The 26,024-nt window shown below is 44.8% G+C and overlaps 1 protein-coding gene across 1 annotated transcript in view; it reads right to left on the reverse strand.

Moving 5' to 3' along the window:
* The window catches only part of PTAR1 (protein prenyltransferase alpha subunit repeat containing 1), a 56,932-nt gene that overhangs the window by 29,807 nt on the left and 1,101 nt on the right, over positions 1-26,024 (reverse strand). The window contains exons 2-3 of the mRNA XM_006265191.4: positions 13,401-13,570; positions 5,453-5,519 (exon numbers count right to left, since the gene is read on the reverse strand). Of these exons, the coding sequence (XP_006265253.2) occupies positions 5,453-5,519; positions 13,401-13,570 (237 nt within the window). The remainder of the gene's footprint in view (positions 1-5,452; positions 5,520-13,400; positions 13,571-26,024) is intronic.

Below are 26,024 nucleotides of genomic sequence, written 5' to 3' on the forward strand. Positions count from 1 at the left end.
AGGCCTGGCTGTCTTTCACTGCTGCAGTAGCAGCATAGTACTTTCTGGGTTTTGCAGATTCTCAACATGAAAGCACCCCCTTGAAAAAGAACAGATTCAATTATAGGTGTGACTAAAATCCATCTCAAAAGACAACAAGCGTACAAATTTGCCTTCTTTGGGCTCCTTAAAAATATACCAAACTTGGGCAACAATGTCACTGACTCTGGTTTTTGTTTTGTTCTAATTGCCTTTAGTATTCTAGCCTATATGAAAAATAATGTCAGGATACCTCTCAACTGCCTCAGAGCCATTAGCAAGAGCTTGAGGTTGCTGTCATCTCTTGGGACTTAGAGAATTTGAATTTATTTTGAGACACTTTCAATCTGATGTACGCTGACCCTTGTTCAGTTACCCATCTGTGGTTCCACCAGTGAGTACCTCTAATAAATCTAGCTCTCTGCATACACCTCTGTGATACCTTCTCAAGAGAGTGAAAGAGTCCCTTTCCAGTTTCAATAGCTTGATTCAAAATTAAGGCTACTTTTTGGCCTGGAAGTAGTAGTTGTCACAACCCAAGGGTGTGATTTTTGTTTTGTGAGTGCTTCGGCACTGCTAAATTGTTCCCGCTAAATTGCAGCTTCTTTGCACGGTGGAGTTTTCTGCTGCAGAGGAGAACCCCGGTGCAAAAGAATTCCTGCCACCAGTAGCTTTCTTTGCAGGGTGCATTTCTTTGTTGCAGCACAGAAATGCACGTTGCAAGGAGTTCCTGCCATTCGTATTCAAATTTGTGCCCCACCATTGGCTAGTTCTAAATTATTCAAGCGTGGCGGCTAGCGATTGGCTTGCTAGCTGTATAAAAGGCTTGAGTGGTTTCCGCCCAAGTTGGAGGACTCCACGAACACCAGGAGGAGGGATCTTCACGCTGCGTGAAGATCTCTAAGCGCTGCGGAGCCTATCGGACCCAGCGTATTTCAAGCAGGCAACAGAGGTCTGATCAGCCTCTAGCCTCTCCCCGTCACCGAGCGCAATCCTCGATGTATCCTTCTTCCCTGCGCGCAAAAAGGATCCACGGAACCTAGCAAACTTTGTGTGAGTCTATTCAGAGCTCTTTGTTTCGAGTACTTTCTTCGGTTGGCGCGACGGGCTCGCAGTTTAGAGCCTCCAACCGGATGGGCTAGAAGAATGTTCACGGGAAGGAACTCTAGTCCGCCTCTCTTCTTTTCTATCTGTAACTGCAACTCAAGCAAGTTTTCCCGCCTGCACCACGACCATCTACGGTGTAAGCAAACAATCTTAAATTAACCATTAAGCGTCTGTGCCTAATTCTAGCGTGTCGCCTGCTTTCTCCGACCCAGTGTGCCCAGGCTGCTGGCCACAGCCCGCGCGGCGTGAAAAAGGGCCCGGATCGCTCCCAGCCCGCACAGTAGTAAACCTCTAACATTTAAACTGTGTTTAGTTACTGTGCAAGCTGCATTAAACAAGGTGAAGAAACACAGTTTCTCTTCTTGTTATATATTAAGAAAAAAATGTAGTAACAGAATCACCTTGCAGACTAAGCAACATTTTCTGCTTCCACATTTCATAAGAATAGCAAAGGAAGTGGGTACATTGAAGGAATCATTTCTAAAGGCTCGGACATACTGTTGAAAGAGCTGCTCTCACAAGAGCTTTTATTTCTTTTGTAAACTATACCAAATGGTCTCTCTTTCCTCCATGAATATTTAGTTTCCCATCCATTATGGTAACGGCATTTATCACTCAGTTATCATACCCCTCAACTGTACCATATACTTCTGTGCCACTGGATTCACTCTTATGTGGCCCATAAACTTCCAGTATAACCTGAACTGGCAGTGGAAAATACTTCCCTGCCTATTCTTCCCTCCACAGATATTTTACACAATAAAAAAGTCAAATCCAGTCCATCCAAATACACATGGGTTTTATGTGAGTGTATAAAATAGCATGAGAGTCAAGGACAAATTTGCAAATTAAACTATCTGGCCCTAGCTGTAGTGGCCAACTTTGTAATGGCAACACTAATGAGCTCTTAAAGAGAAGCCATCTATCTCCTAAAATTAAAAACAAGTTGTGCATTGGCATAGCAGCACATAATCAAACTGTAATTTATTTTATTGCAAAGTATACTCTGGCCTGGCTAGAAAATTAAACTAGTGCTTACCTTTTTTATAAAGTTAACTGTTGCTGTACTACTCAACTATAGCTGAAAAACTCAGATCCAATCTTTTTCTCTCTCAGGCACCCCAGGTCTTTGATCACTAACAAACATAGTCAGAGGGAGGTTTCATTTTCTGGTGCGCTCAGCTGTGTGCTTCTGCTGGTGTTTTATTTTTGTGGCTCATATCCCCTAGGCCCATCCACCTTTTCTGACTGATAACTGCTCTACTGTTCCACTCTGTCTTCTCTTGTGTTTCTCTTTCATATCAGGCATGCAGGGCCATGTCAGCTGGCCAGCACAGCTTCCTCGAGGTGTAGCAGGGCAGCTCCATGTGTGAGGAAGCTGCAATGCATAGGGCAGCACTGGCTGCCACCATGATGATGGCAGCAGTGGGGTCACGCACTGCTATGGTGGTGGCTAATTTTGCACCCCTCACCTCCAAAGGCAGCACCTGGGACTGCTTCCCTGGTCATCTTCCCTCAGTTATGCTATTTGGGCTTCATATGGGTCTGTAAATTTGGTGGTGGGGGATCAGTGACAGTGTTAATTGCTGTGGCTCTCGGAACTATGGGAATTTATGTTGTTACTACTCCCCCACTGCCCTGCCAAATTTCTGCACCCATGGTGAGCCACCAGGGCTGAATGACATGGCTCCATAGACCAGATCCAGTCCACAGGGTACAGGTTGAGTACCATTGCTCTAAATCTTTCACAACTGTTTAAGAGTATAAGAACATAATTTATTTCCAGTTTGTTTCAGAGTTTATGGGAGTATGACCATTTCTTCATTTAGATTTAGGAACCACCACACAGATTGCACTACATGAAGGAATGTACAATCCTTATTGCCAAGGCATTTATCCAAATTGTATTTGTGACTCAAAATAAAATGGTCTTAACAGACTGCACTTGCAAACCCTTTTAGCTTTCAAGCAGTTAAAATATAAGGTGATGAGGATGGACAGACAGGAGATGTATTGCTATTAGAAAAAATGGGCTCAACTAAGCAGCAGCAGCACAGCGACAGGGAACATTACTGAAAGCAACTCCTGAGAAGTTGACACACAGTAATGCTACTGAACGGGATCACAAGCTATTTTTCAACTTAAATGCCCCATCAATTTTATCATTTCAAGAATACTCAAAGATACATTTTTCTCACAATAGAGTCAACCTTTTATGACCCTTACTTCCCTTTTTCTTACATCAATGATACTTCAAAGAATTGGTTCGCAGCAGAAACCTTGATAAATACACTATAGACAGAAAAAAAATGGAGTTTGCTTTATCTGGATCTGATAGTTACTCACTAGAAAAACAGTATTAATGGACTCATTTCTGCATTCTTCCTACTGCATGAAGCCATCTGAACAGCAGAAAACCTGTATTTGTAAGCACTTTAATCTACCCAGACATAGAGCTGCATTTTTAGGAAACCCCTCCAGTTATCCTTCAAGGGGGGTGAGAAATAGGGGGAAGGGCAGAAAGAGACTATTCCTACTAAAGCGCTCTGTGCAAGACCTAAGATTAGCTTTAGTCTCTTTACTTAGGGAAATGTAAGGAACTGCTTCACCATCAGGAGCAAGGAAGCTGATTCCTGTTTCCTCTTCACATATACTGGGGAAGCAGGGCTACACTGTCATGACTGAGGATATGGCATGTAGATTCCCATGTGGACTGAAGGATCTGCAGAGATGCCTGGGATCAAAGCCAGTCCCAGAGCTCTCCCTTCACTTTGGGGGATGTCTAAAAGGCAGAACATGAATTGTTGATATTTAACTCAGATGAGCTGTATTGTTACTGTGCTAGAGAGTGAACTACCAGAGGCTCAAAATGATAAAGGTGCACAATCCTGGCAGAGGTAACTTTAAGCCAATTACAACAGCAAAGGTCAACTGGGCACCCTCTAATACTGGAACAAAGAAACACCTAATTAAAAAGGCAACAGGCTATCTTAACAGATGAAAAGAAAGCTGTTTTTTTCTTCTGTACAAACTGATGTGTTGAACTCTGCCACAAAATGTTATAAAGACCTAGATTTTGGAAAAATAAAAGAACAGCCCAGCAGAACTCAATAAAGGCAGGTTAGCCATTTACACAGATAACTTCCATGGTTACATCAGCTGCAATATCTCTTAAGAAATTCACTACCCACTTTGACGCCTGGCAAAAATTTCTCTTATAGGCAAGTTATTCTTTAATTGACCATTAATGAGGATTTGACAGCTCCCATGGAAGTGCCTAGTATTAGCTACTGTTGGAGATAGGATATTAGGCTAGATGGATCATTTAGACAAATCATTAGTCTAATCCAGTAGGCAAGTCCTTTGTTATGCAGGAAAGGAGAGGAGTCAAAGTATTCAGTTCAGAGCCTGAGACTAATTCACCATACATATGGCTTGTCTCCATTTCCCTAAGTGTACTTACTGATTTGCATGTAGAGCACTACAAAAGTCTTAAGCACTATTATTATATTTCGGGACTGCTTTGTTCCTTTCTTCCCCCAGTGGCTTGGGAAGAAGGAGATATATCTGTATTCTATTAACTCATTTCCTCACATCTGCAACAGGTTAGGATTTAAGACGGTCAGACTGCTCAGTGCTTTCTAAACTACCCCATAAGGTAAGTTAGTTTAGAAATGCTCTTTAGTGCAAAACGAAACTCTGGTTTATCTGATGCCAGGGAGAATGAACAAAATGCTGATTAAACATGACGTCTTGGCAAAAGGGACACTCCAGGCTCCATGTAATATAAAATCTGAATATTTAATTCCCCTTTTTCATTTATTAAACAGAAGAAAAGCCACCCACTGATAAGGCTTTTGCCAGCTACAATCAGTTTCATTCACTGTAAACAAAGAAACGTTTCTCATATAACACAGTTACTCTTCAAAGGTAACCTCGTATAATGCAGGGGCTCAGAATGAAAAATCTTAGCAAACAGAGGTGGAATTTTACAGGAATTTAAACCAAGATGAAAATGCTGACCAATAGATGGGTGGAAGCAGCAGCTATAGTCCTTCCATAAAATAACTTATTTATCCAAGATCTCTTTTCAAATAGAGTGGCATAACCTTTAATTTGCATTTGAAAAAAAAAAGGGTGTGAAATGTGACATGTTAGCTACAAGGGACATCAGAACAGAAGAGGTTCCAAATATTGTTTCAGCACATCTTATCCAAAAAGCTGTTGCTGTGTTGTTAAATCCCACTTAAAACAAAGCTTATGGCTGACTCAGACTGAAGGCAGCTGGCCAAGCTCTTTCTGAAGTCATTTGCTGAGTGTGACATACCTGACGTTCCATGCAGTGGTGAAGTCTGGGTTTAGCAGCAGCAGCGTACATGTGACATCTATCAGTTCTAAAAGATTGAAAAAAAATCCATCAAAGATTAACAGTGCTAAAACTTGAGCATTTCTTCCCTTTGTGTTCTCTCAGACCCTGAACCTCCGCAAAGCCTCTTCTCCATGACATATGTTCTTAAATGGTACCTCTCTTGGAGATACTCTTCATTTCTATTCCAGAGAAAGTGCTGGCACAAATGGGGGAATGTAAATTAAAGCTCCCTCTCTGCATAATGCAACTTCTTAAACTAGGGTACACTAGTATCTATGCACTACATTATAGGATCATAGGAAAGCAGGGCTGCAAGGACCTCATAAAGGTCACTTAATCCAGTCCCCTGCTCCAGGCAGAATCAGCCCTAACTAAACAATCCCAGCCAAGTGTCTCTAACCTGCTGCTGAAAATTTCCAGGGATGGAGATTCCACAAGTTCTGTAGGTAGTCTGTTCCAATGCTTAACCAACCTCAGAGTCAGAACGTTCTTCCTAATCTCCAACCTATTTTTCATCTGCTGCAGTTTGAGGAGGTCTTTGCTTCTTGTCCTATTCCCTACAGTCATAGAAAGAAGGCTATTTCTATCCCTCTCTATAATCGCACTTCAGGTATTTGAAGACTATTATCAAATCCCTGCCCCCCCCCCAAGTCTTCTCTTCCCCAGACTAAATTATCCTAGTTCTTTCAGCCTTTCCTTGTAAGTTATGCTTCCCAGGTTTCTAATATTTTTGTCACTCTCTGCTGGACTCCTTCCAATCTGCCCATATCTATCTTGAAGTGTGGGGCCCAAAACTGGACACAGTTCTTCAGGTAAGATGTTACAAGTGCTGAAATGAGAGGAAGAATCATTTCCCTTGATTTGCCAGTGACACTTCTGCTAATACAACCTAATATGCTGTTGGCTTTTATTTGGCTCACATTCAGCTTAGGGTCCAGTATAATACCCAGGTTCTTCTCTGCAGTACTGCAACATAGCCAGTCATTCCCAGTCTGTATTTGTGCATGCAATTATTCTGTCCCAAGTATGGGACTTTGCACTTGTCTTTGTTGAATATCATCTGATTGACCGCAGACCACCTTTCCAGTTTATGCAGGTCATTCTGGATCCAAGCCCTGCCCTCCAGAATGTCTGTAATTCCACTCAAATTGGTGTCATTTGCAAATCATGAGCTACTTCCAGCTGTATGAATATGATTAAAAAATGTAAAGTTTTGTAATCATGCTAGTCCATTTAGTGATTGAAAACTGTGTAAAGACGCACAGAATTCTTCACAAAAAATTGGAATGAGATCTTAAAACTATCACAGCTATTGCAGAAGGACTGTGTTGATACAAGAACTGTGAGCTACAGATGGCAACTCTTTTTAGCTGTTCAGTTTTATGTAACTGCAAATACTATAACAATTCTATCTGTGAAAGGGAAAAAACTACAATAATTATGAATTAGGAGCAGCAAATACTGCACATTAATTCATTTAATTAGATGCACAGCTATGTAACAGAAAATACTTTTAATGTATTCTGAACAGGCTGCCTCTCCACAGATTGAGCTATTCTGACTAATTCACAAAATAAGCAATAAACAGAAGCATCTATAAATATCTGTTTGCTTCACTCCCTCTAAAAACTCTGCAGATCAGATGTATATATATTTAATGATGTCATAAAATTAGGGAGAGCTATGTGGGTGGCTGACAAGAGAAGAGTAATTCCATTCCAGCCTTGTCTCTCCTCTTCCCCCTGCACTCTGCTGCACTAATCAATTAGTCTGAGGCCTACCAACATAAAAAAGCTTAGTGTTCTGTGCATCTCCTTGTAAAACAGAGACAAGACACAATATCTTGGGTTTGTTTCCTTAACCCCTGCTTCCAAAAGTCACAAGATCAGCTTGGTTAATCTTCTCTTACAGCCACAATCCTTAAATTTACAGGCTGACTTAATGAGCTGAATTAGGGGGAGGAAAATCTCTGACAAACTAGGCATAATTATCACCGTTTCCGTTGCCAAGACTGTTAGTTTAGATTCCCTACTGTTCACCCTACATTCAAAATACTCAGTAGGTTGTACACTAGAGTGATATGCCTACAAACCTGAAGTTATTTTCAGTTAATTGCATCTCCAGAAAGGAGAGGCATTGGACCACAATGTGTTTTAAGAAAAGAGCTGGAAGAGGAGAGGGGGAAAGGAGGGGAGTCTACACTGAGCTAAATCCACGGTTGGTTCAATTGAGGTGACTGCACAATCAGAAATTAACAATCAGCTGACTATATGGAGCCATAAAACACACTGACCCCCAACAGCAGAAAGAGGTGCTAGATTGGTCAGATGCATCCTTCAACTGGGATTTCTGCCAGGGAAAGGTGAATTTAATCACCTGAGGCTCCAGTGTTGCCTAAAGGCTGCTGTGTAAATGCCTGATGCAAGACACATTGTGCTGCTTTACCAATACTTCAAATTCAAGTAGCAGCACCCATATTTACATAATACTTGAACAAAAAACCCCTAAACCTAGCATATTTAAAACCAATTCACCTACACCTGGTCCACCAAAGTGTTTAAGCACCTGAATAGTCCTTTTGAAGTCCATGGAATTATGCAGAAAATCAGATGTCAGATTAAACATTTGGGCCCTGCCACACTTTCAAATTAAATTTAATTAGAAACCAGTTATAAAGTTGTTACATATTTTCAAGCACTAACTTTGTAGCAAACTGGCTCTTTTTATAGCTGGACTGTCAATTTTATGGTGTCATAATTACTTTGTACATGGGGGATGTTCTAAATGTATTGTGGGATTAAGAAGGTAACTGCATAATATGTGTAATGTGTAGCTAGAACCTTTACTAGGCAACATCTACAGACCACTCTTAACCAGATAACAACACCTTAAGTGGCCACCTGGCTACACATTCAATCAATTAATGGTGCGCTAAAAAGAAATAAGCTACAAAGTTATTCCACAAAATATGTGGAATAATTTTGTAGCTGCTTCCTATCACACTGTTAACTAAACTTGTGGCCAGGGGCCCCTGTGGCTGAGAGTCCCATCAGCTGATTGGAGCTCCCCACTGGGGAGGCCCATGTCCATCCTTGAGCCTGGGAGCTCCCAACTGACAGGGCTCCCAGCCCCATGCACCCCCGCAGCTAGAAGACTGCAGCTCATGTGATCTCTCAGCTGTGGGGGCATGTAGAGCAGCTGAGGGGGGTTCCCAGCTGCAGGAGCTTGCTTCTGGCCATGCAGGTGGAGCCCAGCAATAAGGCATGATGAGATCTGATCCAGGTATGGCATGGCAGAGGGTGTGATTGTGTGGACTGTGCATTAGAGCCCATCGTGCCTGCACATGTTGAGGGGCCCATAGTTACAGGGCTCGCTATTTCAGTTTTGCTTACCCCAAAGCCTGACCAACCAGGTTAGCAAAAAACAGTGATAGTATTACCCTTTGCAACAATAACAACCTACTGGTGGCTGTGGCTGCTTTTAAAAAGAGGAGGTTTTATCGTGTAAAAAGCTGAAATTAGCTTCAACAAAGAAACAATTTGAAAATATAGATAGGTTGTTTGGGGTAAATTTTCAAAGGTCACCAGAGTAGACAAATGCTAAATTTACATAACCAGAAAAGGGCACTTTGCATATGCAAATCATGTAATGATGTGACATGATTTGGGAATTCCTTGATAATTTGTCTAACAAAAAGCAACTGGTCATGCATCATTACACAGAATACTTACAGCTTTCTGCCTGCTTTAGATTTTCAGTATTTTGTCCAAAGAAGTCAGAATAATATTGTGAGCATGCAGAACTGTGTCGGCAGTCTCTGCCTCTGATAGCAACCCAAACAACCCTGTCCTCCAGCCTTCAGCTCCTATTTTAAGACAACTGAAGCAAGCATAATCCCAAGATCAGAAACAAGAGCAGATGTCTCTTTGTGAAAGTCTATTTGTCAGAAACAGAGAATATCTTTCCCTCATCCCAAGAATCTCATCGTAACTGTACTACACCAGACTGGCTGTTTAGAAGAGCGTTAATTCTGGGACATAATCTGCCACTTGAGCTGGATGTCAGTACCAGGGTTGCAGTTATCTAACAGCAATGACCTAATTCTGGTTGGGGAGAAATTGGGGTCCTAATGAAAGAAAATGAACCTGCCTTCCTTAGAGACAGAATAACTGCTGGCCTCTTTTGAGGAGGTTTCTGACATTTGCTTATGAAACCATTACTTGACTTGGATGACCCTGCATCTTCTCTTATATTTCTGGTTAAGCATATGTAGAGTTGTGGCAAAACAATTCCAAGCACCTCAGAACTGTCTCATCTCTCTGCATATGTCACAGGTTGTGACACACGCGCTGGTACACTGTCTGCAACCAGCAAATGCTTCTGCCCTAGAGCTGTACCTACACTAGACAGTGGCAAAACTTACTGTTTTGAAGGATGACTCCCTTAGTCCAGAGACAAGGAATAAACATCCACGCTCATATCTCTGGTGTTTGAGACCACTGTTCACAAAATACAGTTCTGCCTGCAAGGGTCTGTTGTGGTGAATTGGAGTACCTGAAATAGTTCTGGTCTCCCATGCTGAGACCAAGTGAAATGGCCCTGGTGGACATCCTCCTCTACCTTCAATATGCTTACCTCCCAAAAGGCGCAATAATCTTCCTTCCTAGTATCCAAAACCCATAGAAAAAACTCTTGGGAGAGCTGGCACTTCAAAAGGGGTGAGCATGCCAACAAGAGATTGATGGCATTCAGCTTGACCTATACCACCTTCCTAGCAAACATAAATCCTGGGGAGCTTAGCATGGACCTCAATTGGTTAAACTAAAGTGAAATATGTTAACCTGGGGAAAAGTCAGGGCTAGGTAGCAGACCTGTTTTTTTTACTTAAGTAAACCCTACTTGCAGCTATACCCAAAATTCACCTGGAAATGCAAGCTGGGGAAAAATGAGGCAACTCACTTATTAAGTGGTATATCTAATTAAAAGTATACCATCAGCATTCCAGGATTTGGATTAGCTTCCTAGCAGTTGCCCAGTGTTATGTAAAGGTAGCAGTCTTGACCTTTAAATTTCTAAATGTCTCTGAACCTACCTACAAGAAAGCTGTGTGTGTGTGTGCGCGTGTGTGCATGTGCATGTGTGCGCATATGTGTGCATGCAAACATAACAGAGCCACAGCTGCAATCCTGCGGGACAGAGAAGGACCTGACAGCCTGACATTTGATTTCAAACACTTCAAATTCATTACTAATAAGGATACACTGCAAAGCATATCTATGTTTTCCAGGCTTTGTAAGAAAAAAAATGTGCCAAAGACAGTTGATGGGGAGTGGGATGGGATACTGTTTGGCTTGATTCTCAATTTTTGGTACTGCCTCAAGGAGAAGATGTTTTGTACTCTTACTTGTAGAACTGTGTTTTTAATATATTAAAAAAAACACACAGGGCCTTCAATGCATTTTAGGTTGGATTAAATCTTGTTGAAACAATCCACCTTTATTTCAGATAAATGAAAGAAAAAAAATGAGGCATGTGCTAGTCTATTTAATAATCTGAACTGTGAGGGCAGTGGGCTGTTGATGGTGCTGCTTGGTGAATGCTCCACCATCCATTTCTCCTCCTGATGAAAACAATTTGCCAGGAATCAAACTTTGGTTTTATAGGCTTTCCTTATAAGTAACTGTTTGAGGACCTGTGCATTCTGCCTACATATGTTCTAGACCAAGGATGCTCAAGCCCTGGCCCGTGAACCAGATCTAGACCACGGTACTGTCATCCAGCCCATGAGGCTCCTCACAGGTCTGGAAATTCGGCAGGGGGGATGGGGAAAGGGGGAGGGCAGTGGCACCATTCCCCTACTGCCAAACTTCTGGATCTATAGGGAGCCCCAGGCCCTGTATGTTGGATAAGATGGCCAATCCAGTGTGCAGGGCTGGGTAGGGGTGGCACTGGGCCCCAGAGCCCAAGCCTGGCATGCAGGGGCAGTGCCAGGCCCGAGGGGCCCAATCAAATGCAACAAAACGTTTTCAACACAACTCTTTCCCGTTCCATTCACATTCTGTTAAATTGCCACATTTACCCAAATCCAAGACCCCCCAATAATTAATTTAAGATGACCCCCCAATAATTAATTCTAGACATGGAAGTTTATAAATTTATTATACATCTTACGTGTCTAGAATCTAATGTTTGGAAGGCTATCTTAAATTCATTCTGCCCCAGCATTGTCCTGGAGAAAGCAGTGGCGAGGTGGGAGGTGGTAGTGGGTCAAACAGCAAGGGAGTCAAGTGACCTGACCTCTGTCCCTTGCTGCCTCTCCCCACCCTTGCCGCCCTGGCTGCCTGACCCCTTTACTCAATGACTGCATGCCCCACACCTACTCCCGTGTTGCCTGCACCCCCTGCTGCCTATCCCCTAATTGTACCCCTTCTACCTGCCCCCCCTGCCCCCCCACCTCAGTGCTTGCCAACCCTGCTTGGCTTCCTCTGCCACTTGCCCCCGCTCCTGCATGCCCCTGTGGTGCCTGTGGCACTTGTCCTCCCTTCCCTCCCACCAATGCCTGACCTAATTCTTTCCTCCCCCACTGTTGCTTACTTTTCCCTTGCTGCTCCAGCTCCTGCTGGGGCCCTGCTCCAGCCCTAGACAAGGAGCATGCATCATGTGATGCCTCCAGCCCCAGCCTGGCCACACAGCTGCTTTTCTGGAGCTGGGGCCAGCGCTGCTGTGGCTGCTGTGTAGTCAGGCTGTGGTTGGTGGCAGCACATACTCTGTGCTCCCAGCTGGAGTGAGGCCCCAGCAGGAGCCAGAGCTGCAAGGGGAAGGTAAGCAGTGGTGGGGAGCAGAGGCTGCAGGAGTAGGGGGGAAGGGGGGGCAGGTGGCAAGGGGGGCAGTGGCTATGGTTTCAACTCCAGCCCTGGGCTCAGGGCTGCAGTCAGAGCTGCAGCCTCTGTTCCTCCTCTCACCCCCGCAACTTATACTTGATTGTAAGACAAAAGGCTCCCTCCCCACATGTTGAATGGGGGAAAAAAGCCTCATATTAGATTCAAGTAAACATGATATTATGATTCTACAGCTTTACAGGCTTTTACACTCTTCACAATGCAAATTATTTGTAGTTGTAACATCCCAAACACTGTACCCATCCAACCAGCATGCTTTTCAGTCCATGTAAGAGAAGCACGTCAGTTTTTTCAGAGAGTGAAGTCTATGATAGTCCAGTAGAACAATGAGAAATTCCATGTTGCTAAGATGGATCTAACCTTCTAGCTGTATCTTACACCAAACACAACTGTGTTTTACAGAGAAACAGCCAAGTGATTTTTGCCCAGTAAAAAAAATGGTGTGTCAATTTTATACCAACTTATCTCTCCTAATTTATACATTTACTATCTTTTGATAAAAAAAGGAATGCAGAAACCATTCCAAGTCAACAATATCTTTACACGCCTACAAAAATGAGTTAATAAACAGGAACTGTACAATATCAAGCTGTTTATACAACTAATATTTCCCCATGTAATCCTCTGAGCCTTGAAAATCTTGTGCTCCTTTTCCATCTCAGAGCTACCTAGCACCATGACCATACATCTGATCGAGAAGAGCTAGATAAAATTGTCTCTAAGGACAGTAACATTTGTCCTAATTTAGTAAAATTACTTGTTTCATTCTTTACATCGCTGCCAGCTTAGGAAAAAGAAAAATGAAATGGAGTTTCAGCTTGGGTAGAAGAAACTGGAGATTTAGCTTGTACAATAGATCCATTCTCTCTGCCATGAAGCTGTTCCAATATAGCATTGGGTAGTCTCCCCAACACAGTATTTCTTAAAATGTCTGTGGTATTTCGCAATAGATAATAAAAAACTACACACTAGGAATCAGAGAGGAATTTAGTCAATCAAGTACTTACCGTCTTTGTTGAGCCATTGCTTTTTTTGTCTATAGTGGAGGAGCTTGTTATGGACATATGGCAAAAGGAACTTGACGCACCAGCTCTCCACACCAAGTTTGTTCTGTACCAGCACTATGGGGCTCCGGTTATACCTTGCTTCAGGACAGGGGATTAATCCAATTTCATCTCTAAAATGTAAAAAACACAAATAACGTAATTAGTTAATTTATTCAGTGCTTTCACCAATTACTGTTCTTAAAACAGTCTGCTAATTCCTCCCATTTTGCTCAGTATACCTTCTTTTTCCTCCTGTTAGTCCAGGGGTGCTCAACCTCCAGCCTGTGGGCCAAATGGTGCACTGCCCTACCCCCAGAAGCACCCATCTGGCCCATGGGGTTCCCCATAGGTCAGGAAATTTGACAGTGGGGGAGCAGCAGCCATTATGCTGCCACCCTCCTCCAATATCAAACTCCCGTGCCCCCTCTCCCACACAAACCAGACTGGGGCTAGCCCAGACCCCTTTCGCCCCACATAGTTGAAATGGGGCTGGGCCATGCCCTGTTCTCTCTGCACGGATGGGTTGGGGGCCAGGCCATGCTCCCCTCCTGAAGCATGGCTGAATCGGGGCTGGGCCATGCCTGTTTCCCCCCATGCAGCTGGATTGGACCCAGGTTGCCCCCTACCTCCTTCCATATGTCCAGATGGGGCCCTGGGCACCAGATCAGGGCCACTGGCTAGATCTGACATGCAGATAGACCAGGCACTGCCCATGCAGCCTACCAAGGAAAAAAGATTGAACACTACGCTGGGTCAGTCAATTCTACGCCTGTTAATGTTGACATACCTACTTGGCTCTTAGTGAACTTCAGATGTAAGAACTTACAACTGGAAACATCCCAAACATCTCACTTCAATATGCCTTTTCCTAATTACAAGCATGGATTTGCATGGGACAAACTTATATTTTTAAAATGTCGATGCATTTAAAAATATATTCTAATAAAATACATAAAATGGCTTCTAATTTTTAGATCAAAAGCCATTGGGACAAGCTAGAAATTTATATTAGTTCCCAATTCTTTGTCATTGGAAAGTCCAGAATATTTCAGCAAATTCTGAACACAATGACCTGTCTTTAAAAAAATTCATTCCTGGAGATAGTAAAAATTGTCTGCATATATTTGTATTAACTGACAAGTCAGTCGTCCATTTCCTTAGCAGCCAAGTTCACATGCCCTGTTTTTCATATTTTTTGAAGATCAGACTGTAATTTAAGCTGAATGATTTAACAACTGAAAATTTCCGCAATGACTTAAGGCCTAAGGATTCCCCTGTGAGAGGATGGGACCACACTGGCTGTCGGGACACTTGAGGTCACCGAACTTGCCTTATAGCAATCCATGAGGGACAGCAAGGGGAAAAAATCCTTATGAAAGCAAAGGTCAGGCAGAATGGAAATAGATTTTTTCCTCTTGTGCTGTTAGCAATATCCAAGGCTACATGGCTCCCACTTCCCTGGAAAAGCCACCCAGAGGAAACAGAAGTGGGAGATGCGTTTTCCTCCAGGGAATCATCCTGACTAGTTTGTCACTTAACAAAGAGACCCACGTGCATTGCAGGCTTCAACCAAACCTCCAGAAAACTAGTACTCACAACAGCATGAGTGAAAGATCCCATTTTTATCTTTGTTCTCAAAGGGTTACCTTCATTCCTCTCCCAAACTCCCCTCGTTTTTTTTCCATTAGTGCATGCATGCATGCATCCGTGCATAGGAAAGGTACCTATCATAGTTTACTGAAGAACAGTCCAACTTCCAGGAAGCTGGGGGCCACGTGCTGAACAGGCCACAGTCCTGGGGGCCACATAAGATGCTGGTCATTGACTGAAGGCAGCTCACTATGTGGGCGGTCCCTCCCCCAGGCTTTTCCCGCTGCACACGTGGCCCAGCACACCTTCCCTCGCTTACCTCCTCCGCGCACATAGCACAGGCAGTAAGAGTTGCACCGATACGTTGGACCGATATCGGATCCGCACCAACATAAAGAAAATTGAGTGTATTAGAAATTGGCCTGATATGGCTGATAATTTGGTTGATAAATGCTCGTGCATGTGTGCAGCCACAGCACAGCACTCAGGCAGTGAAGAGCACAGCCCAGCAGCTTGAAGAGCTGCGTCCAGCTGGTAAATCTGTTGTGGTGGAAGGGAAGGGACGTGGGGGGAGCAGATCAACGCCCCCCATGCTGGGGGAGGGAGTGGGGCTGGGGCAGGTGCTGCCCAACCGGGGTGGGGCATGGGACAGAACTGCAGCTTGTCTGGGGGGCATAGAGAGTGGGGGGCGGCTTCTGCTGCTGCATACACCCCAGAAGGGCACAGGGGGCATGTGCCCCCCAGATCTGCAAGGGACATGGGTGGGGTGGGCTGCAGGTGGGGGCCAGGGCTGTGCTGGATTCTTCCCAGTGTGGGGGGGGGCAGGGGTTGGACTGGGGCTGCACTCTGGGCAGGTGGTGGCGGCGCTGGGAAGAGGGGCTATGGGGAGGCTACGGCAAAATTTGGGGTGGCTGCAGCTGCCACCCCCCCACACACACATTGTCCCCCTTCCAGTGCCGTCACTGCCTGCACCTAGAGCGGCCCAGCTCAGCCCCTGCCAGGAAGAGCTTGGAGCAGCCCCGGCTCCAGCCCGCAGCTGCAACCCGCCCTGCCCCATGCAGATCCAGGGGCACATGCCCCCCATGCCCTCCCGGAGTGCAACACAGAGTTCGTAGCTGCCTCCCACCCCCCCACACACCCCTGGATGAGCCACAGATCCACCCTTCACCCCACCCTGCCCCTACTGGGCAGCACTTGCCCCAGCCCCACACCATCCCTCACTGTGGGGGGGCATTGATCTGCCCCGCCACGTCCATTCCCTCCCCCCTTCCCTATCACCACAACAGACTTACCAGCTGGAAGCAGCTGTATTTGAAATCGGATTGATATCGGCCAATATGCCTCCTTAAAAATCAGCTATCGGTATCAACCCCCCCAAATCTCTATCACTGCACCCCTAACAGGCAGCTTGGCTCCTCCCCACCACCTCCTGGCCATGCATGCTGAGCAAGCAGTCCCTTCTGCCCTGACTTGCAACATAGGCAGCCTGGCACCCCCCCAGGACATGCCCACTTGAGGTGTGGGCAGCCAGGCTTCTGCCTTTCCCAGCTATGGTCCCCTACTACATATGCAGCTCTTGCACTCTAGGTCTCCTCTTGCTGTACAACCCTACCCCCAGGAGCAGGAGCACCTGAAGAACCAGCTGCTGTTGATGGAGCAATTACAGGAAAGGGGAGCTGTGGCAGCTGTGGGCCACATGCTAACCCTTCAGGGGCCACAGGCAGCCCACACACAGAACATCGGTTGAATGGCCCTGGTTTACTGAAGGTAAACACTAAATGGTTACAATTAGACACAGATTATTTTGAATGGCTCTACTTCAGCCAAAATGCTGCAGTTCTGTATGACTGAAACTCTGTCTGGGTTCGAAGTCAGTGAAAATATTCTGCGTTATCAAGAGTGGTGGGAAAATAAGCTAGATTGGGGTGGCCAACCTGCAGCATGTGTGCTGCAAGTAGCACTGGCAGTCTCTGTGTGTGGTGTGTGGCAGATCAGGGAGGGGACAAGCAACAGAGTAGCAGATAAAGCAGGGAACATAGGGCAGAGCAGCAGATTGAACAGGGAGCAGAAAACTAGAGTAGCAGATCAGGCAGGGGAAGGGGATTGATGAGGGTGCATGGCTGATTTGGGGTATGCCGGCAAAAATGATTGGCCCCCACTGAGCTAGATCAACATGTTGTGGTGCCTTGCTGCAGTCTCAGAATGAAAGGAAACAGGCTTTGCCTCAAATTCTCTCAATTCAAGGTTAACACAAAGTAATTTCTTCTCGTGTCATAATTTGGATTTGATATCTGCTATATTAATTTGGTTATTTGAACATACTGATCTGATTCAGGCTTAGTTATGACTTCAATTTGATCATTACTAAACTAATTAATGATGAAACACTGCAATGTGCTTAAGTGTGTATATGCTTGGCTCATGCTTTGAAATATAATCCAGAAAAATTACAAAGGATTCCAAGTTTATTCTATCTAATTGCAACATGGATCACAAACTCTGAGGCTCCAGGTAGCCCCTGATAAGAAATCAGAAAGATACTTGGCTCTGTTTTTAAATTGATACCCAAATCTCTCCCCTCCCACTGGCTCACCAGCTTTTCCAATATATGAGAAAGGATACTACTATAAAATTTTATCAGCCACATTAAGCAAGCCACAGTCATCACTAAGGTGAGGTGCTTCAGGCTGAATCTACACCATACACTTTCTAATAGGCTGGATTCACAGGGCAAGCAGCAGCAGCTGTGGTGGGGCCAGCAGTGGAGATGGAGGCACTGGCAGCAGCATGGCAAGCAGCCACTTGCCACGGAAGAGTTGACAATAGTGGCAGTGGTGGCCAGGCTAGCAGCTGCAGACCAAGCAACTGCAGAGTCAATGGGGCTGTTTGCTCCCCTGCAGTCAAGGGCCATATGCAATGGGGTCTTGGATTCTGCAGCAGGTGCTACCTCCAGCTAGTCACACTGCAAATTTCCTGGCCCTCCACAACCCCAGCAGACTGGATGGAGTGGCTCTGCAGGCTGGACCTGGTTTGTAGGTGTATGTTTGATGCCCCTGATCTAGGTAAGCAGCTTGATTCAAGACAGAGCCGTGCATCCTAGGATCTACAGTCACTATAGTTTATGATTATGAAGATTAATTGTGGCTACTGGGCAAGCTTTCATCAACCTTGCACCAAAGGATGCATATTCTCTGCTGGAAATGGTGATAGAGTTACCTAACTCTAGATCACCGTCAACTACACAAACAAAAACAAAACAAAACACTGTCCCACCACAACAACCTTGAAAATGTATTATATAATTTTAGCGGCCCATGCTCAACCACTAAAAATGCCAAATCTGTAAGTAAGCCTTCAAGCGATATGACGAGAGAAAAAGAAAAGCACTCCATCCCCACTCCTACAAAACACAAAAAGAATGCAACCCAGGAGACTGGATTTTTGCATGAATGCCTTAAATATTTTACATATAGGTAGGACTTGCTCAGAAATGCACAAGGCTGTATGAGATGCAACACTTTTAAAATGGAGACTATTATATAAACTGTTGTTGTGTAAAGAAATTCAATACAGTTCATATTGTGTTAATTGGTTTTAAGCTGTGTACAAGTTGCCATATTCCAGAAAAATTAATGTAAATCAGAAACCATCTTTTGGTAGCTGGGTAGGCTACAATGTCATTTTGGTAGTCTTTCTGATAAAAAGCAATTTTGAAACCATGCCTTACATTCAGAAACTGGGTAGGGGGCTACAATTTGTGATTTTAAAATGCTGAGAACAAGTAAGTTCCTTTAAAGTATTTTTCTTTAATAGAAACATTATCTATGGTAAGATTAAGATATGACCTTTTTCATGTACTTGATTTCCTGATATTGCTTATTGTTTATTACATTACATTTTTCCTTTGTGTGTACTGAAGCCTGTAACTGTTCTCAGGTTCAAGGATTTGTATTTAGTTGCCCATGGCCTTTCAGGTGAATCCAAGGCACTATGTTGGGCTGTTAAAGGCTTAGAAATCTTTTCAGATACCATAATACTACGTGGGACTAAATTATGACAGAAATGGCAAAAAATACTGAACTTAAAGCAACTGAATGTTCTTGTAATCTATGGCAAGATTTAAATTCAGAAAAACCCACCCAGAATTTTGGATGTGCATTTTTAGTATTGAGGCTTTTAAAATAAAAAATAAATCTACTCAAGTGCTAAACTAAACACAATTAAACCAGTGGATTCAAAACTAATGAAAGCAGAATAACTTCCTCTCCCCACCATCTAATACCAAAATAAAAATAGTGAAACTAGGTTCTTGTTTCATTATTATGTTGTATTTGTATACATTTTGGCAACGTAAGATCTTCCTTTGTTCTAGAATTTAAGAGAATAAATGAATGTCCAGGAAGTAGTGACCCTGTATGTCAATCTGATGAGTAAAAGGTACTTCACAAACACAAGGACATAAAAGCTGCTGACAGATGTGAACCCCCATCCACAAAAAACAGCACTCTACCGTAAGAGGAAGCGTGAACCGTAGGTTTGACCCAGTTTGCCCAACGTCTATATAGACTGTGCACTTCAGTGGGGCTTCCGGGCACTTTTATCTAATAGCTGATTCAATCAAAAGCGCCCAAAAGCCCCACTGAAGCACATGATCCATACAAACGTTGGACGAGCCTGGTCAAACTGACGAGATACCTCTTCTGGGTATGTGCTATGCCGGGGGGGGGGGGGGGGGGGCGGCAGACTGAAGACCCCACTGTGCCTTAGGGAGTAGGGCAGGGGACAGGCTTTGTCCAGACAGGGTAGTGAATGTGACCCCGTTGGGAGTGGGCCGGAGCTCTGGGTGGCTCGTCTGGGGGTGCGGGCAGGGGGGAGGAGGCATAGCTCCCCACCGCAGTGTGCACCCTAGGAGGAGGCATGGGGGGCATGTGCCCCCCCGCCCCGGATTTGTGTGCAGAAAAAGGGGGAGACGGGGAGGGCTACCCACTGCGAACTCAGGGCTGGGGGCTGTGCTGGTCTCTTCCTGTCTTCCTGGTGGGGGAGTTTGGCCAGGGCTGTGCTCAGGGTGGGAGGCGGCGACACTGGGAGAGGCGGCTATGGTGAATTTTGGGGTAGCCACCCACTCTGAGCACAGCCCTAGTCAAGCCTCCCCCTCCTCCCCCACCCTGCTGCCAGGAAGAGGCCAGTGCAGCTCCCATTCCCGAGTCCACAGCAGGCAGCCCGCCTCCACCCCATGCACAAATCTGGGAAGGGCACATGCTTCCCATGCTTAACCTGGGGGTGTGTGCAGCAAATAAGAACCGCTACCCTGCAAGCTCTGGACAAGCTGCCTGCAGCTCCGCTCTGCTCCTGTCAAGGTTGCATTCACTACCCTGGCTGTGTTGATCTAAGGCCAGGGTCGGCAACCCCCAGCACGTGTGCCGAGCATGTCACGCGAGGCCATTTTGCTCGGCATGCCACAGCCAGCTCCGGCTCTGGGTAGCTGCTGCCCAGAGCCAGGGCCAGCTGCAGCCAGGAGGCTGCAAACAGCTGTGCTGGGCTCCATAGCCCAGGCATCAGCACTGTACCAGTGTGCACGTGTGCCTTAGAGTCCCGGTAGGGGAGGGGCCTGAGGCAGTGCAACCCCGGTCTCTCCCCGGTTCCCGGCACAGAGCTGGTGACTGGGCTCTGGGGCCTGGCACGGCTGTTTGTAGCCAACCCGGGCTCTGGGCAGCTGCAGCAAGCAGGCTGCAAATGGCTGTACCAGGCTCCAAGCTGGCAGCGACTGCAGGGGTTGGGGGGCAGGGGCTCTGGGTGGGGGGCACAGGGCATCAAGGCTGGAGGGCACAGAGCAGCAGGGCTGGGGGGCAGGGGCAGCAGAGCTGGGGGGCACAGGGGCACAAGTAGAGCACCCTACCATGTACCCCCTGCCCTCATTTTGTTTTTCTGGCATGCCAGCGCTTCGGCACCTTCCAAGGTAGGCACTGTGGTGTTTTTCGGCACTCCGGCCAAAAAACATTGCCTACCCCTGATCTAAGGGCATAGCCAGAGAAGTTTCTTTGGGTAAATCCTATATCTTTTATTAGACCAACTCAAATAGTTGGAAAAATTATTCTTAGCAAGTTTTTGGGTACAGGCACTTTAACATCCCCAATTCAGAATTTGAATAAGAAACTGTGGATGATTCCTTGTTTCACAGTCTGGATTGTGTTAAGTATGGTCTAAACTGAGACTATAGATTTTTATCCCATTACTTGGATTAGCTTTTATAAACCTTGTCCCTCAATGGGTTAACTGCTTTGTTTTCTCTCTCCTTCCCACATTGCCTCTCAGCAATGCCACACCTTTTATCCTCCCAACTTTCCTACCCTTTGTATTCTAATCACTGCTTTCTATTCAGCAGTTCTTGCTTCTTTCACAGCATTTGATAAAACAAGCTTTCTGCTTATGACAGCTAATTCTACTAATCTTTGATTTAATTGGTTTATAAAGGTGAAAATTTACTTTGCCTTCTGCCTGACTCCAGACTAACAGGATGAACTACTTCTCTCAGCAATATGCATAAACACATTAAGTGGCAGTCTTTGACTTAAAGCTTGCAATCTTACTACAAAAATGAAATAAAGCATTATTTATTACCACACTTAACAGGAAACTGAAACAACAGAAAGAAACCAAATTAATCAAGGTCACACAAGTAGTTACTGATAAAACCAGATGTAACAAACTTCCTGTGTTTTAGGCATGTGTTATCTGCATGAGATCATCTTTTCATTATCCCAAAATGGATTTTGCCTAGGAAATATGGTTCACTGCTGCAAGGGGCCAGAATTTCAGTTTGACAACAGATTCAAAAGACAACAAATGCAATTAGTAGCAGGACAGGTCCCATGTCACTGAGATGGAAAACATGTTTCTGCTCCACTTACACCAGCAGAATAGCGGGACATGGCACTTGTTAAAATCAGAAGGCTCTAGTCTTGCAAACACTTCAGTACCTACATAACTGCTGATTTGGAGCAACTCTATTTGGCTTCAATGGAACTACTTGTGTAAGTAATTTTATACATCTGATTAAGTGTTTGTAGGACTATGGCCAAAGACATTTTGCAATAAATTTGACAAATTATAGATGTTCAAAAATAGAACATAGTATGCAGAGACAGCAGGCCCCATTTTCGTAAATGGAACATGATTCAGCAAGAAAGTTAGAGAGTTTTATGTTGAATTTTTAATTACAGCAGAATTAAATGTGCATTAACAAGATGCAACATTTTCCTCTGTATTAATGTTAAATATAACATGAGAGATGACCACCCCTTTAATTCAGAATTTTAGGGGGTTTTTTTAATATTCTCTCTTTTAACATGCTGATTACTCAGTAAGACCAGCCTATTTAAAACCCTGGCAGAGTTGAACAAAACCAAAGGTGCATTTCCTCAAATGCAGAAGTGCTCTCAGCCAGGAATAAATCAGCCATAGGTGACTACAAAAGCTAAAACTGAAAAATGAAGGGGGTGGAGGGTGGGAGTCAAAAGTCCAACATGTGGGCCCAGAAAAGGGACATCCAGCAGAGAATCTTGGGCAGCTGTTTCACAAAGGAATGAATGGAGACAGCGAATTTCATCCAGAGACAGTCTGCCTGACCCTGCTGTACAAGGAGAGAGCAGAAATAGGCTTCACATTGGAAGGCACCTGACTGTCATGCCATCTCCTCCTCTTGAACTACCGTACAACCATCTTGGCCAACGCAACAGGGAAAATACCATGACCACGATGGTGGCAGGGGAAATACCCTGACAGAGGTAATGTGATTAAAATGGCACTGTGTAGTGGAGGGTTGCATCCTTGTCTGCTTGCAGACAGGACTTCCTACGAAAGCTTCCGTAATTAGCTTCCCACCGACCAGCTTCCACTGGAAGGATTTTGGCTACATGCCGACTTTAAGGAGATGGGAGACCATTCCCTAGCTTGCTCTTGCAGCCATCTGGCTAAGGGTAAGCCAAACTTGGGGGCATGCGAACCCCAAGCTTTCTGGCTTGGGCCTGCATGTAGGATGCCTGTCAAAGGATTTGGAAACATATGAAGTCCTAGGCAGGGGTGGAAGATGTTTGCCGGTACTAGGGCCACATTTGGTTCTTGAACGACTCATGGATTTGGAATCGATTTGACCGATTTGGCTTGGAATGTGAAAAGCTTTCCTTAAAAAAAAAAAAATCTTGGCCAACATGACAGAAAGAAAAGAGGTCTTGCAAGTCTGTGAGGCCACAGAGAAAACAGAGGGCACAGATGGGAGATGAAGGAGAAAGTGCAGCCAGAACATAAGCAAGATGTTGGGGAGAAACTGGAAGGGCAACTACAAACTGGCACGCTAGAGAAAGAGATGCCTCAGGGTCTCCTTCCTTCCACTGAAGCAGCAACTTTAAGGACAAGACCACATCAGTCATGTACCCATGTTCACCTCAAGGAGCCCAGCTTGATAGTTACAGACACAGAAATCGCCTATTTATGCAAAGAACAAATATACAGAAGTAGCAGCCGCAAAAGCTCCCTCATAGCAGGTCTGTCTAAAATACTGCTTCTGTCCTACTTTTATCACCTGTTATCTGTACATGAAGGAAAGTGGCAACAGAAGCATATTTTTAGAGAACAAGGGCTTGATATGTGCCACTACCAAAGAGAACAGCAGCCATTACACTGAACAGAAAAAGATCAGTCCTCTCATATAACCCCCACACAAATTACAGACTGTTTACAGTGCATTACAGCTCACAACCTTCAAGGGAAACTTTATGGTTGTATTTTTCTTTTCCCGACAGCACCAACTACTGTACTTTAAAACCTGACCACCGACCAAAACCGTTTGTTACATTTGGGTCTTATCTATCCAGTAGCAGCAACAACCTGCCCCTCCCCAAACACCCTGTACTGCCATGTGCTGCCTGCCTCCTAAATGGGAAGCGGCCTAGTCTCATCTGGATGGGAGGGCACTCACTGCCATTAATTAGCCAGATCAAAGGGCCACAAAGATGCAGCCACCCTGCTTCTGTGTCCAGGGGCAGTTCACATGGAGAAACGGGGCATGCTTGAAGGGGCTGCTGCCAAACACAGGAAACATACCTGTAAGCATAATCTTACAAAACCATACATCTTGGTTATAAGCTCTCTCCTCCATCCAAAGTGTTAAATAAAACTGTCAAACAGCACGGTTTGTTGAGTCTCTGTGAAAGGGATAAGGGACAGTCATACCTCACAGATATAAGTTTCTTGGGCCTACAAAATTGACCGTTGTTTTATTACAGTACTATATTTTGTCGAGTCTTTTTTTGTATTATGGCGGTACTTAGGAGTCACAAGCAAGACCAAGGTAACCACATAGAGCATTTATACACATACACTTTCATTCCATGACACACTGGATATCTTCCGCTTCGGTGCAGGCTCAATTAATCAAGTCTGCTCTGCATGTGAGCTAATGTGAACCGCACTATGCCGCATGCAGTTGTGCAAGCAGTGAAATGCATGTCAGTGCACAGAAAATGCTGGCAGTGTGCTTTTGAATTAAAGCACTGGGCTGGACATAAGGAAAAACTTCTTTACTGTCCGAGCCCTCAAGGCCTGGAATAGATTCCTCCCCCAGAAGTGGTGCAAGCACCTACTCTGAACACTTTTAAGAAACATTTGGATGCTTATCTTGCTGGGATCCTTTGATCCAGCTGACTTCCTGCCCTTTGGGCATGGTGCTGGACCTGATGAACTTACCAAGTTCCTTCCAGCCCTAACGTCTATGAAATCTAAAAAAGCTATGAAACCTCTGATGTGTTTTAGTTCAAAAGCATGCTGCCACCATTTTCTCAGTGCTGACATGCATTTCGCCGCTTATACAGCTGCATGTCCTGCAGCACCGGGTGCTTTTCAAAGAGCCCACTGCTGCAACGCATGCATGTGTACAAATGCCCATAGAGACCACCCCTGCCTCAGTTTACAACCTGAAAAGCAAAATGAGTGGGAAACAAAGGGGTGAAATGACTTGATCAAGATCACACAGCAGGTCAATGCAAGAGCTGGCAATACAGTCCAGATGGCCTGACTCCTAGTCCACCCTAGACAAACTTGCCTTTTAACTCACAACAATCTGTATTTACACAGAGCCTCCGACCCTGGAGAATTATAACCCTGTTTAATGAGTGACAGGGAAATTGAGTGATTTATCTAAGACGCTCAGCAAGTGAATCAATACTTGCTTCTTTCTGCTCCACATCCTAACACACACAGGTAAGGATCCACTGACTTCAAAGGGGCTCTGTACACTTGTGTGCTCAATTTTAAGATCAGGGACTTCAGCCCCAATCACGCTTATCAACATAGCTGAACCCTAGGCCCAGGTGGATGTCATTGCAGGCCTGAGTCCTTAAAGGGATCATCAGCATCTGATGAAGTGACCTTGGGTTCATGAAAGCTTGTGCTGAGATATAGTTTATTTAGTTCAGCTATGAAGGGACGCATCTACCCTGCTTTCTGAGAGACTTCTGACTAATGTGGCTAACTACCTCTCCTTAAAGGGACAACATGGGTTTCAAATATAGATTTTAAGGACTTGAAATAACCTCCACTGGTATTTGGAAAAAGATGCAGCAGCAGGCTTGGGATCACTTTTGTTTTCCTTGACATGCAAATAAATTTTCTCCCGTTTGGTCGGCAGATCTACATTTCCTAGCAGTGTGAGAAACCAGGCCAACACACCCCTCCTCAATGCCACGGACTAGAAATAGAAGTGGAACGGTGAACAGTGTGGACATTGTGCTGTCACTGGGGTAAAGAAGAGCCAAAGGGAAGAAAAAAAAAAGAAATCTCAGAGCAAAGAGGTGAATCTGTCATGCCAAATGAATGGGGGGGACCCCCCACCCCAGAAATAGGGATCAAAAGCATAAGGAGGCGAAGGGTAAAAGCAGCTCTTTCAAATGCACTCAATTTTCAGCTGTTACCAACAAGCCCTTAGGAAAGCAGTCAGGAACT

Source organism: Alligator mississippiensis, chromosome 3, assembly GCF_030867095.1.
Source record: "Alligator mississippiensis isolate rAllMis1 chromosome 3, rAllMis1, whole genome shotgun sequence".
Lineage (NCBI taxonomy): Eukaryota > Metazoa > Chordata > Crocodylia > Alligatoridae > Alligator > Alligator mississippiensis.